This window comes from Myotis yumanensis, unplaced genomic scaffold (assembly GCF_028538775.1).
Source record: "Myotis yumanensis isolate MYYU_CA2020_CCGP unplaced genomic scaffold, mMyoYum1.0.hap1 SCAF_10, whole genome shotgun sequence".
In the NCBI taxonomy this organism is placed as follows: Eukaryota; Metazoa; Chordata; class Mammalia; order Chiroptera; family Vespertilionidae; genus Myotis; species Myotis yumanensis.
Window position 1 is genome coordinate 40,784,347 of NW_027223761.1, and position 12,775 is coordinate 40,797,121.

Below are 12,775 nucleotides of genomic sequence, written 5' to 3' on the forward strand. Positions count from 1 at the left end.
ATGCAAGATGCAACCAGCCCCAACTCTTCTGACTACTCTACTGATGCTGCCCCTGGTTATCCAAGGACAGCCTCAGGTACAGGTGCTGGAGGGAGGGAGATGGTTCTGTGTTTTGGACTGGCCTCCCTCATTGCTTAGATTCTTTCTAAGAACCCCAGGTTCTGGGGGAGAGTGAAGGTGGAGAGGGATGGATGGAAGAAGGATGGAGTACCCTGCCTGCTCCAATGATCCCTGGGCTTGGGTGAGCATAGGGTGAGAGGGGAAAGCAAGGGTGAAAGTTAGTGGAAAGAATTCTGGGCTGTCAACTGCTCTTCATGAATCTTTATTTTATGCAGAAGTCTGCCACCCTTTACGTGTGCTAAGGATGCTACAGATAAGGGAGCTCAGCCTGGGCTGTTGTAAGCATGCGACCTGAGCTCCATTATCCACCAAAGCTACACTATTAGGTTGGAGTTGTGGCAGACTGAAGACAGTGCCAGATTAACTACCAGGACCATGGACACTATGTGTGGGACTATTCAGAGAAGGGCTGGGGCATATCTTAATTCTTTTTTTTTTTTTTTTAATATATTTTATTGATTTTTCACAGAGAAGAAGGGAGAGAGATAGAGAGAGTTAGAAACATCGATGAGTGAGAAACATCAATCAGCTGCCTCTTGCACATCCCCCACCGGGGATATGCTCGCAACCCAGGTACATGCCCTTGACCGGAATCGAACCCGGGACCTCTCAGTCCGCAGGCTGACACTCTATCCACTGAGCCAAACCGGTTTCGGCCATATCTTAATTCTTAAAGACTCTGTAAAGAAACCTCAGCTAGTGCCACAGGCCTAATCAACAACTTTGGAAGGAATCTTCAAAATGGGAGTGGACATATGAACATAGGGGATCATAATAATAACAGGCTAATATGAGTCTTAATAAGGTGCCTGCCACCCTTAGAGTCTATAATAACTAATTATAATGACCATTGGCTAGTAAGAGTCTTTACAAATTAATCTCTACATATATTTACAGTTCTTTTTAAGGAACTCATCTTTATTATTGAAAAAATTATGGATGCCTTCATTTTCCCCCCATTGACCCTCTCCACCTCACACCTGACCCCACCCCAACCAGGTCTTCACCACACTATTGTCTACATCCATGGATTATACATATATGCATATAAGTTATTTGGTTAAATCTTCCCCCTCCCCCCAGGCCTTCCCTCTAAAATTCGTCAGTCTGTTCTATGCCTCTATGTCTTTGGATATTTTTTGTTTGTCAAATCAGTTTGTTCATTAGATTCCACATATGAGTGAAATCATATGGTATTTGTCTTTCTCTGACTGGCTTATTTCACTCAGAATAATATTCTCCAGGTCCCTTCATGCTGTCTCAAAGGGTAAGAGATCTTTCTTTTTTACAGCTGCATAGTATTCCATGATGTAAATGTGCCACAGCTTTTTCATGTACTCATCTACTGTACTTGGGCTGTTTACAGATCTTAGCTACTGTAAATTGAACTGCTGTGAACATAGGGGTGAATATATTCATTCTGATTGGTGTTTTATGTTTCTTAAGATATAAAGTAAAACATAAGTATTCTCATTTCTTACAAGGGCACTGAAACACAGAGAGTAACGTAATTCACCCAATATCACAGAGCCAATAGTAGATTCAGGCAGTCTGGCTCTCAAATCAGTGGGTTTATAAGTAAGATAATAGGTAAAGGGGCAAAGAACCCAAAATTATGTCTCTTTTATTTCTAGAACCTTTCTCCCTCACTCTGTTTAGCTGAGGCAAAGCAAATGCCTGCCACCCTCATCCTTTTGGCCTGCATTGCACACCCACCCCAACACAGCTGGGAGCTCTGCAGCTCCCTTAGTATATAAGCACAGGATGTAGAATAAGCATGAGACTTTCGGGCAACTTGCAGCCTGATCACTTGTTAATTATGTGACTCAGCATAATAGTTGTAAAAATTCTCAGAACCTCTGGGTTTTAAATTATAAAATGTGGATAACAAGTTCTACCTGGTCATGTTCTTGTGAATGGTGAATATCAATCTAGTTTCTGGTGCCCCATGATGCTGCAAATATTTTTTTTCTTGACAATTTGGAATTCTCTATACCTGCTTCTTCAAGACAAAATTGTGGGGATCTACTAAATCTCTATAATGGGGGTACTGCTCAGAACTGCAGACCCTAAACTGGTCCCTTGACAAGTCTCTTCAGCGTTGCTTTCCTCTGTCCCACAGAACAGCCAGGAAAGGTCAGCTTCCAGTTATGGGAATTGCAGATCAAGCCAGTATATGAGGTAGGGTGATGGTGGCCCTAGCAAAAGGAGCTGGAGAAGACTGTGGTTTCAGTTATGAGAAGTCAAGGAAAAGGTCACTCAAACCCATGGCAGAAGAATGCCCAGTCAGTTAAGAACAACCTCTTGTGCAGGGTCAAGAACAACTTCTTCTTAGGCACACCAGAGCAGGGTCAGCCTCTTCTCCTGCCTCATGTTGCCTAAAAGCACAGTGTGCTCCAACATATATGCTTAATGTGCCTGTAACCATCATTTTGCAGCTGGTAAGACGTGTGCCAGGCTCCTTGGATAAAGATGGCCTATGCTATTGTGTGGTTTACCTGCCCAACAATGTCGTCACCTTGAAACAGTTGGAACAGCTGCAGAGTACAGCCCAAGAGCTCCTGAACAAGTATGAACAGGAGCTGTCCAGGGTGAGTGCTGGGGCTGGGGCTGGGGCTGGGCTGGGGCTGGGGCTGGGGCTGGAACATGAGGTCGCACAGGCGCAGCCTCTCCAGAACCTAGCACGAGGATGAGCTCTGGTGGTAAAGAAGGAGCTGAAGGAAGCACAGCACTTATCTTTGAGGCAAATCCTTAGTTTAAAGGGAAAACTGGGCACTTTTGGGGGATCCCCAGGAGTAGTAACAGAGAGGCTTATATAGGGAGTGCTTCCTATATTAACAGGTGAATTAGTGAATATGGATTCACTGGGAGATGGGAAGAGGATAGAGAACAGGAAAAGGCTTGGAAGTGGGATCACTAGTGCAAAGGAGGCAGGAGACAGCCTAAGTGGAAGAGTTAAAATAGGGGCAATTGGTGGACAGGTGTGTGGGCCAGGTTAGTGAGCTTGGAAGTGATGCTGTAAGTAAGGATGAGTAAACAGAAATGTTGCACCTGCAGTGTGGTGTGGGCAGTGTTTTTTTTGAATGGTCACTAGTGGAGCTCCTGGGGAAGGTTGATGGATTGGGGCAGACTGGAAGCTGGAAGTCAGGTCATTCATTCACTCACTAAAGTTTTCCTGAGAGTGTGTGGCTCTAAACAGAAAAGGAAAGAGAGAATCTGTGTGGTATAGGGGAAAGACTTATTTTTCTTGCAGTGAAAGGATGCTATCATTCTCAGCTATGAAATAGGGATAATGGTAATGCTCACCTCAAGGGTTATAAATAGAAGCAAATAAGGTGAGGGATATGAGAGAATTTTGTAGGCTGTGAGGCACTGGGTGGGGATGTAAATAGATGGAAAGAGCCATAGCTGTTGAGGTTTATGAACTGCCTGTCCATCCCTCCCCCCACCCATGACCAGGTCAGTGAGTATGCACGCACCATTGAAGACAATGACAACCAGATCCTAGAAATGAATGGCGCCCTGAAGTCCAGAAATCCTACTGCCCCTGCTGTCTCCTATGAGACCCCAGCCTTCAACCTGCTGCGCCTGGAGCTGGAGGGAGCACAGGAGTTGGTGGCCCAGCTTAAAGCGAAGGGAAGGGCTGGGGACATCCTCTACCAGCTCCAGAGCCAGGTATGTGGATAGATTTAAGAATCTCTCTCTCCTCCCTAGCCTCCTGTCTTATCTAACTGAAAATTTGACAGTTTCCCAAATCACTTCTTTCTGGGGAAGGAGACCCTGAGCTGAGAAATGTGGGAGCTTAAGAACACTCAGTGACCCACATCCCTGGCATCTTACTTCCTCAGGTGGCTAATGCCAGCCTCACACTGAAGCTTCTGGCTGACTCTGACCAGCGCAGCTTCCGAGCTCTCCGCCAGGAAGTGGATGTCCTTCAGAGCCGTATACGTGAATGTGAGAGGGAGAAGGAGCAAGAAGAGGCCTCCAGAAACCCTGACCAAATCCTGCCCCCAGGTGAGGCCCCAGACTGAATTTCCAAAGATCTTATCTCCCCAATGACAGGGTTGGGCATGTAGGGTTGAATATGGTGTACTGAGGGGTGGACAGTAAAGATCTTGATATAAAGTAAGTCTTTTATTTTTGCGGTTGGTGTTTCACTAAAGGATGTAGACCGAGATTGCTACACTTTCACACAAGGGCATAGCCAGATACATAGATGTGTAAATACCTATAATCAGACATACACACTAGTCTCCATTCATGCACAATCACATCTGCTTACACATGGACATACACTCAAATGCACACATGGTTACTACACTTTCATACTCTGCTCTCTCTGGGTCATGTGCCTCACACTTATGTCATACCTTGCCTGCTCTCTTTTCTAGGTTCTTGTGCCCATGGAGGGCTCCAGAAAGTCAGTAGACCCATTGTGGTGCAGCTCAATTGGAGAGGCTTCTCTTACAAGGCAGGATCCTGGGGCCGAGACTCAGCGCCCAACTCATCCTCTTCCCTCTACTGGGTGGCTCCTCTGCGTACAGATGGCAGGTGAGTCCAAGATGATTTCTCTTCTGCAACCAGATTCATTCCAGAGTCCAGAGTGCTAACCATTACACCATGGAACCACCACATCAGATTCATTCCAAATTTTCCTTACTCTACCCTACCAGGTTTCTTTGTGGCCCCATTCCAGATTCTTCTATTTTAGACATGTCCCTGGGCAAACTTAGTCTAGGCTTGACAGGTTAACTCCTAGTGCTCCTCTCATGGGCTAAGGATGGACCAGACTGCCCTAAACTTCCTTCACAAATTCACTGAAATTTCTAATCCCATGGTAATCCAGAGCTGGTTCTATTCCTAGCTTAATCATATTTTTAGAAAAAGACTCTTCTATATCTGAGCCTTAGAATCCTAACTTCTGCTCAGAAACAGTTCAGAGGATAAACTTGACCAAACTTGACATGTGGAGTCTAATATATCTAAGTTTGAATCTCAGTACTACCACTTAGCATATCTGACATTTTTTGTTTTTAAATATATTTTTATTGATTTCAGAGAGGAACTGAGAGGAAGAGGTAGAAATATCAATGATGAGAGAGAATCATTGATTTTCTGCTTCCTGTATGCCCCCTACTGGGGATCAAACCTGCAACCCAGGCATGTGTCCTTGACTGAAATCAAACCTGACTGGAATCAAGGACTCTTTAGTCTGTAGGCGGATAATTATCTATCCACTGAGCCAAACCAGCTAGGGCTAGGATAAGTGACTTTGTGAATTAACATCTCAGAACCTCTCAGCCAGCTATAAAATGAGATTAATTAAATATATGAGAATATCACATGAGATTACATAGAAAAGTGTGGGCAACATAGTAGATGCAGATAAATATTTGTGAAAGAATGGCTAAATGAATCAATGAGTAGATGAATGACCCCTTCAATAAACTGGCAGCCTGGCAAGGATGGCAGACACAACTCACAGACTAGGTCTTTAAAATCAGTACATACAGAAATGTGATATAGGCTCACCCGAGAAGGCAGGGAGGGGTGAATGTGGGCTGAATCAGTAGTTGAAGCTTATCTCAGAAAGATAAGCTTTCTGCTAATAATAACACTCCCTATTTCTACATATATTTTCTAGTACACAGAACACATATTTACATGCTTTTGCTTGTTAAATTGTCTCAAAATCTCTGTGGGTAAGTCAGGACTTACTGCCCAATCTTAAGAGGTGGCAATACTGATAAGTCAGGAATGATGTAAAGGACTTTCCCAATGTGACCTTCTGGGCATAAATCTTCCTGAATCCAGCTTCAGAACTCTGTCCTATTACAGAACATCTGTGTCTCAAGAGCAGGTGGGAGGCAGTGAAGTATAAGCAAAGGACATTATCCATAAAGAAGAAAAAGTAATAGCTATCACTTATTGATTGCTTACTTTGAGATGAATTCTCTAGTAATTATATTATTTGCATGATCTTACTCTTGACAAGGAGGTAATATTTTTTTTATTTGATTCATTATTTTACTGTTTTAATTAGATTGACAAATAAGCAAAATTAGTATCCAGTCTGTTGGTAACTTAAGCCTTATCATAATCATTGAATATTTTTCTTAAGAACTTAATAAGTCATCTAATTTTTAACAGTTTTTTTTTTTATTGCTTAAAGCATTACAAAGGGTATTACATATGTGTCCTTTTTTTTCCCCGCCCTTGACAATACCCCGGCTTCCCCTACCCCCCAGTGTCTTATGTCCATTGGTTATGGTAATATTTTTTTAAAAATTTTACTTATGAGTTGATTAACCTGGAGCCAATTACTTAACCTTCCTGAGACATAGTCTCCTAGCCTGAAGGGATAAGACCTATCCAAAAGTAACTTTGTTATAATTAAATGAGATAATGCATGTACATTCCATTATCTCATTTAATTAGGCATTGTTGCTGTTAATGTTATTATTACTGTTATGTTTTTTCAGTTATTCATTCTCAGCATATTGTAAGTAAAAAATTAAGTATTAAAAATCAATTCTGTTTGAGTCCAAAGTCCCCCACTATTAATTAGAACACCAGCCTGCCCATTTTTAATAGCACTTTGTTACCCTGCTTCTTCCTGTCACCTGATGACTCTGGTGTGGTGCTTGGCCTAGGTACTTTGACTACTACCGACTGCACAAGTCTTATGATGACCTGGTACTGCTGAAGAACTATGAGCAGCGGAAGATGGGCTTTGGTGATGGCAGTGGCAATACTGTGTACAAGAACTTCATGTACTTTAACTACTACGGCACAGGTGAAATAGCCAAGGTGGACCTTTCTTCCAACAGCCTGGTTCTGCGGCGCCCGTTGCCTGGCGCCACCTACAACAACCGCTTCTCCTATGCTGGTGTGCCCTGGAAGGACTTAGATTTTGCCAGTGATGAGAAGGGGCTGTGGGTGCTCTATGCTACAGAAGAGAGTAAGGGCAACCTGGTTGTGAGTCGCCTCAATCCCAGCACCCTAGATGTGGAAGAAACCTGGCGCACCAGCCAGTACAAGCCAGCCCTATCCGGGGCCTTCATGGCCTGTGGGATGCTCTATGCCTTACGCTCTCTGAGCACCCGCCAAGAGGAGATCTTCTATGCTTTTGATACTACCACTGGGAAGGAGCACCATCTCAGCATCCTGCTGGATAAGATGCTGGAAACGCTGCAGGGCATCAATTACTGCTCCTTAGATCACAAGTTGTATGTCTACAATGATGGCTACCTGGTCAATTATGACCTCAGCTTCCTGCCACTAAAGCATAAGCTATCAACACCACCAGCCAAAAGGCCCTATGAGGCTTGAGCTCCTGCAAAAGCTGTCAAACCCAATAAATCCTAAGCCCAATGGGAAGAGCATTGGTAGAAGTGTGTCCTCCTCTTGACCCTCCAGGTGGACCATTCCCCAAAATGGCCATTAGCCTTAATGATTGGTGGCATTGATTATATCTAGTTAGTCCTTTATACTTTATATTTCAATCAGCACATTAAAGTTCTCTTTAATAATGGTCTAGGTGGATTTTATTGGGGTTTGATTGGGAAACAAAATATGGGCTGGAAAATGTTACCCCCAACCCTTTACCAGAATCCTAGAATTGCAGGAGCTGGATTAAAAAAAACACACGTCATATTCTGTGTATTGAAAACTGTGAGTACAGCTTCTACAATTGTAGAACTGTCTGAGTTAGGTTTAGAATTATTTCAGATTGAGAGCCTTCTGATCCCCTGTAGAAGATCAGGGGAACTTGTCATTAGGGTGGGGTGTATAAGTTCCCTTTCTTATCTCCAACCACCTGTGCGGTGCCTGGGAAAAAGGGGACAGTGTCTTGGAGTGATAATCAATGTTTCACTCTCCTGAATAAGTCTCACTTTTGAGTGTAATTTGGGGAGGGGCTTAGGTCTGAGTCCTGCTCTAGGAAGTGCATGATAGATGAGCATGAGGCAGGCCTGCAACACCCTTTGCCTGGGACCACCTACAACCCCTACTTCTCCTATGCTGGTGTCCCTGGAAGGACTTATATTTTGCCAGTGATGAGAAGGGGCTGTGGGTGGATTGGGATTGAGGTAAAGAAATTCTCAATAAAGAATATCCTTTAGTGTAATAGCAGGAAGTCTCTTAGACAACTGTCTGTAGTTTCTTTGCTTATCTTTAACATACTGAGAACATATGGGCCCAGCCTCTTTGCTTGCTGCATCTATCTGCATGGTACACCTACCCACTAGGCAAGCGAATGAAATGTTCAATGTTTCAGACCCTGAAGTCTTCACAGTTACACAGACAATAGAATAGTTCACACACCCTGCCTCATGCCTATACTTCATACATATACATGCACAAATATTTATCCAATCAGACATATGCATTATCATGTTTACATAACAATATTTCCATCCACATCAAACATTAACATAGACATAGATATGCATTTAACCTATTCACTAATAGAAAATTCACATGCTATCTGAATAAAAATTAATCACCATCCTCAGTTCCTTACATGGAACTGAGAATCTGGCTTTTTAGTTGCCTAAACCTGTGTTGTTAGGAATTTCACTGTTAACCACTTTCACTCTCACTTCTTGGTTCACAGACATCTCTTCCCCTAATGCCCCTTCTCATCAATGTCAACACAAAGATAGACATTTAAGACCAGGCTAGAACATTGAAACAAATCATTCTAAGAATTCTGCTATAATAACATGTAGAAAAGACCAATTAATAAGTTAATTAAAAGTACTTTGCAAGGAGTAGATCATTAAACTTTAGTTTGGAATGCCCCTAGTGGGAGTCTCCCTGGCTGGCCCTGATCCTGCTTCTAGGATAGAGAAAATCTCCACCCAACCCATGCCCCCCAATCTTATGGAAACATTTTCAATTAAGTCTAGACTCACAAAATTTATACACAGAGAAAAACCCGAGATCCTTTTTTATAATACCACTTTTCTGAAGAAGTTAAGGACTTTGTTCTTGTCCATTTTCTCTTCTAAGCTCCAACTCTTTCCACATTGTTAACAAAAGCAATGAACTTCTGTAAAGGTGACAGTTGAGCAGGAGTCAGAAAAAATCGAGACTTAAACATGCAATTACCTGGGAGAAGTATGTTCCAGGTAAGAAGGCTGTATAATAAAAATAAAAACCATCAGGTAGGAGTGTCCTCATGTTTAAAGAATAATAAGGCGATCGTGTAGCTGGAGTGAATAAGAAAACGGGGTCAGGGAAGGACATCAGAGAAGTCATAAAGAGATTTGTAGGTCTGGTGAGGACTTTGGATTTTACTATGAAAACCATACCCTGCTGGTGTGGCTCAGTGGTTGAGTGGCGACCTATGAACCAGGAGATCACGGTTCAATTCCTGGTCAGGGCATGTGCCCGGATTGAGGCTTGGATCCCCAGTGTGGGGAAATCCCCAGTGTGGCGCATGCAGGGAGCAATGGATCAATGATTCCCTCTCATCACTGATGTTTCTTTCTCCCTTTTCCTTCCTCTCTGAAATCAATAAAAATACTAAAACACAACAAACAAGCAAAAACCACTGCTAGGTGTTTTTGTGATAAAGCAGGTTAAAGATAATAGTGTCTGAATTTAGGGTGAAAGTGGTGGAGGTGGTGAGAGTTTTCTGATTCTGGACTGAAAACTGGATCCACAGAGGTGTCTGTGCTGCCCACAGGCCACCATCCTCCAGCTTTGACATCATCAGCAAGAGCAAAGGACAGGCCCATAAAGCTCCAAAGGCAACTAGCACTCCAAATGCTAAAAATTTCTACTCCACCACCACAGCATACCAAAAAACTACATCTCAAGAAAGAAATTATAGCTAAAACTGATGCTTTATCTCCCCAATAGGACAACTCTATTAATCCAATTATGCCTTATACCCTGCTTGACTCTGTTTACATAAAAAGCCCAGGTTCTCCAGCTCATCTTTCTAAGTCTCATCCCAATATGCTTGACTGTCTCTCATCTGACTCAATATTCCACTCATCATCAATTCTCCAAACCTCTCCACCCTATCTTTAGACCTCATAATTTAGCAACAGCAAAGTCCTTATCCCTACAACTTTTCAAATGTTCCCTTACCTTTTTTGCTGTAATGGAATTCTGGCTTTCTACTGAGGACATTGCTTCTCCAGCACTGCTGGTTGCTTGTTTTATTACCTATGGACTCAGAAGTGGGATAGGTGTCCTTCTTGCATCATCTTTTGCTTTCTGCCCCCAATTCTGTAGCTTCAAAACTAGTCCATATCTGTCAATATAATCATTCTGGCATAGCACTCACCTACCAAACTCACCATGGTCTATCCAACTCTGCCTAATCTCTGTGTAGGCAAAGGAAAGCAGACAACTGTGCCGACTAATGTCATCTAAGTATCTATATATATAAAAACCTAAGTGACCGTTATGACTGAACGACCGGAACTACAGATCGACCAGTTGCTATAAGCACTGACCACCAGGGGGCAGGCATTCAACACAGGAGCTCCCCCCTGGTGGTCAGTGTGCTCCCACAGCCAACCTCCCTCAGCCAGTCAACCTCCCATGGTCCCACTCTCTCTCATCCCTCCCCCCGTCTGGCAGGCCCCGGTCAGCTGGCCCCAATCAGCCCAACCCTGATCAGCCCTGATCGCCAGCCAGGCCCCTTGCACGAATTCATGCATGGAGCCTCTAGTATTACCAAAGGCCTTAATTGGTCTGTTAGTGATACTTCAATATTACTTCAGAATCTGCATTAGTATAACTTGGAGAGTGTGTCAAAACCTGAATTTCTGAGCTCCATTCCAAGAGGTTCTGATTTAGTAGATCGATCGGAGCCTCAGTTGATGCTGATGCTACTGGTCTGGGGAACCACACTTGGAACCAATTCCCTTAATCAATACACTATCTTATTATTTGCTCATTTCAACAAGAAGACAAAAGTGATCAGAACTGACTTATACCTGTGTCTATCACAAATCGACCAACTAATTTGCATCTGTACTCATACACTCTGCTCTTCATCCTGTTGTATTGAATAAACTGCCCGTGCTCTTAAATCAAACTCTCCATTTATCTACTCAACAATTTATTCTTGAAATTAGTTTTTCTTTCTCATGCTTCATTTTTTTCTCATTGTATTGCCTCCATCAAAATAAAAACATGATGTAATATTCTTATCTTAAGGAAAAAAAACCTTTATTGTCACATTCTTAATAGCCACCTTCCTTTTTTTCTTATTGACAATATTTTTAGTGGATCCACTTATTGAAAAATTTATTTGCTTTTAAACCCAGTCCATCAGATTTCCTGTACCCAACACTTTTCCAAAACTTGTTTCATCATGGTCCTAATTTTCTTTTATCAAATCCAGTATCAATTCTCAGTTCTCCTTCTACTGATTCACCAGCATCATTTGACACCTTTAGTTACTCTCTACTTTTTGAAACTCTTCACTTTATCTTTCTCTGCTTTTTTGACTAAATGTTTTATTTCTTCTAAATATTCTTTGTTGAATTCACTTAATCTTCCAGACTTCTAAATATTGTAGGGCCTATAACTCAGTCTTTTTACCTCTATCTCTTTTCCTAGATACACAAAGTTTATGATTCTAAATACTTTGTCAATGTGGATGAACTCTAGATTCATGATATTGAATTATCTCCCTACATTTGCACTTGTATATAAAATAGATACCTCAGATATAGGTAAAACTGAACTCTTATTTAATTTTCTGTGTAACCATCATATTTCCTCCTTTTTTTCTAATCTCAATAAATAGGCAGTCAATTCTTTGAGTTCTTCTGTAGGATAATAATGATTATTCCCTTCTCATATTTTAGTTTCCGCCTACCAAAAAGTCAATACTTTGAAAATATAAATAATTTGTAGCTAATGTTGAATCAGAGAAAAGACTGGAACATAAAATGCCAGGAAGAAGGTTGACTGGAGATTAGCTGAATTTGAGTCTTTATGGGGACACAGAGGATTAAGGAGTCTTTCTTAGTTGTTCAATCCAAGTGAGTCTCCACATGCCACATACCAGGGCTTGTGGAATCAGGACTCTTGGACTCAGAAAGAGGGTCAGCTAAGGCTCCTCACTCTGAAAAGGGTAATTGAGATGAGGAAATTGGAAAGTTAAAGGTTGAGAGAGACAGTTCCCAGGGATCCAGAGTACCTTGGAGAAATCTCAAAATCCATTTTATGAGGCTGTGATGTCAGTGGTGAGGTCACAGAGGTGACCTGATAGAGTGGGTTCCAGCCCAGAAAGCTTCAGGGGTGGCTGTTCAGCAAGATGAGGGCGGTTTGGAGCCCTGTATAAGAGGAAGGACGGGGTCACAGCTGATTGGTATGTATTCCCCAAATTGGATCCTTTTTCCTTGCCCATTTACTCATCCATTGTAGCACTCTTTCCCATGACTTCATGTGTTCCTTCCCTGATACCAACATCTGTCAAACCCATAACCCTCCCAAAGCATCCTACCCCAGAGACCTCATTGACCCTTCTATGTGGATCCTCTAGTTTTCCCATCTTGACATTCCAGGTCCTCTTTTTGCTCACTTTCCTACTTTTTCCACTGCTCCAAAAGATGATCTTGGTCTCCCATTCCCATCCCCCAGCTGTGTCCCCACAGACCTGGGCCTTCTGCTGCCCACC

The 12,775-nt window shown here is 42.5% G+C and overlaps 1 protein-coding gene across 1 annotated transcript; it reads left to right on the forward strand.

Moving 5' to 3' along the window:
- On the forward strand, positions 1-7,452 carry LOC139018407 (olfactomedin-4-like). Its single transcript, XM_070427021.1, has 7 exons — positions 1-76; positions 2,243-2,301; positions 2,559-2,711; positions 3,580-3,795; positions 3,969-4,134; positions 4,512-4,671; positions 6,774-7,452. The coding sequence occupies exons 1-7, from the start codon at positions 1-3 to the stop codon at positions 7,450-7,452; spliced, it is 1,509 nt and encodes a 502-aa protein (XP_070283122.1).
- Positions 7,453-12,775: the final 5,323 nt, after the last annotated feature.

Coding starts and splice junctions, on each gene's coding strand:
- LOC139018407 (XM_070427021.1), top strand. CDS start 1: ATGCAAGATGCAACCAGCCCCAACTCTTCTGACTACTCTACTGATGCT. Junction 3,796..3,968: donor TCTACCAGCTCCAGAGCCAG/GTATGTGGATAG, acceptor TTACTTCCTCAG/GTGGCTAATGCCAGCCTCAC. Junction 4,135..4,511: donor TGACCAAATCCTGCCCCCAG/GTGAGGCCCCAG, acceptor TCTCTTTTCTAG/GTTCTTGTGCCCATGGAGGG.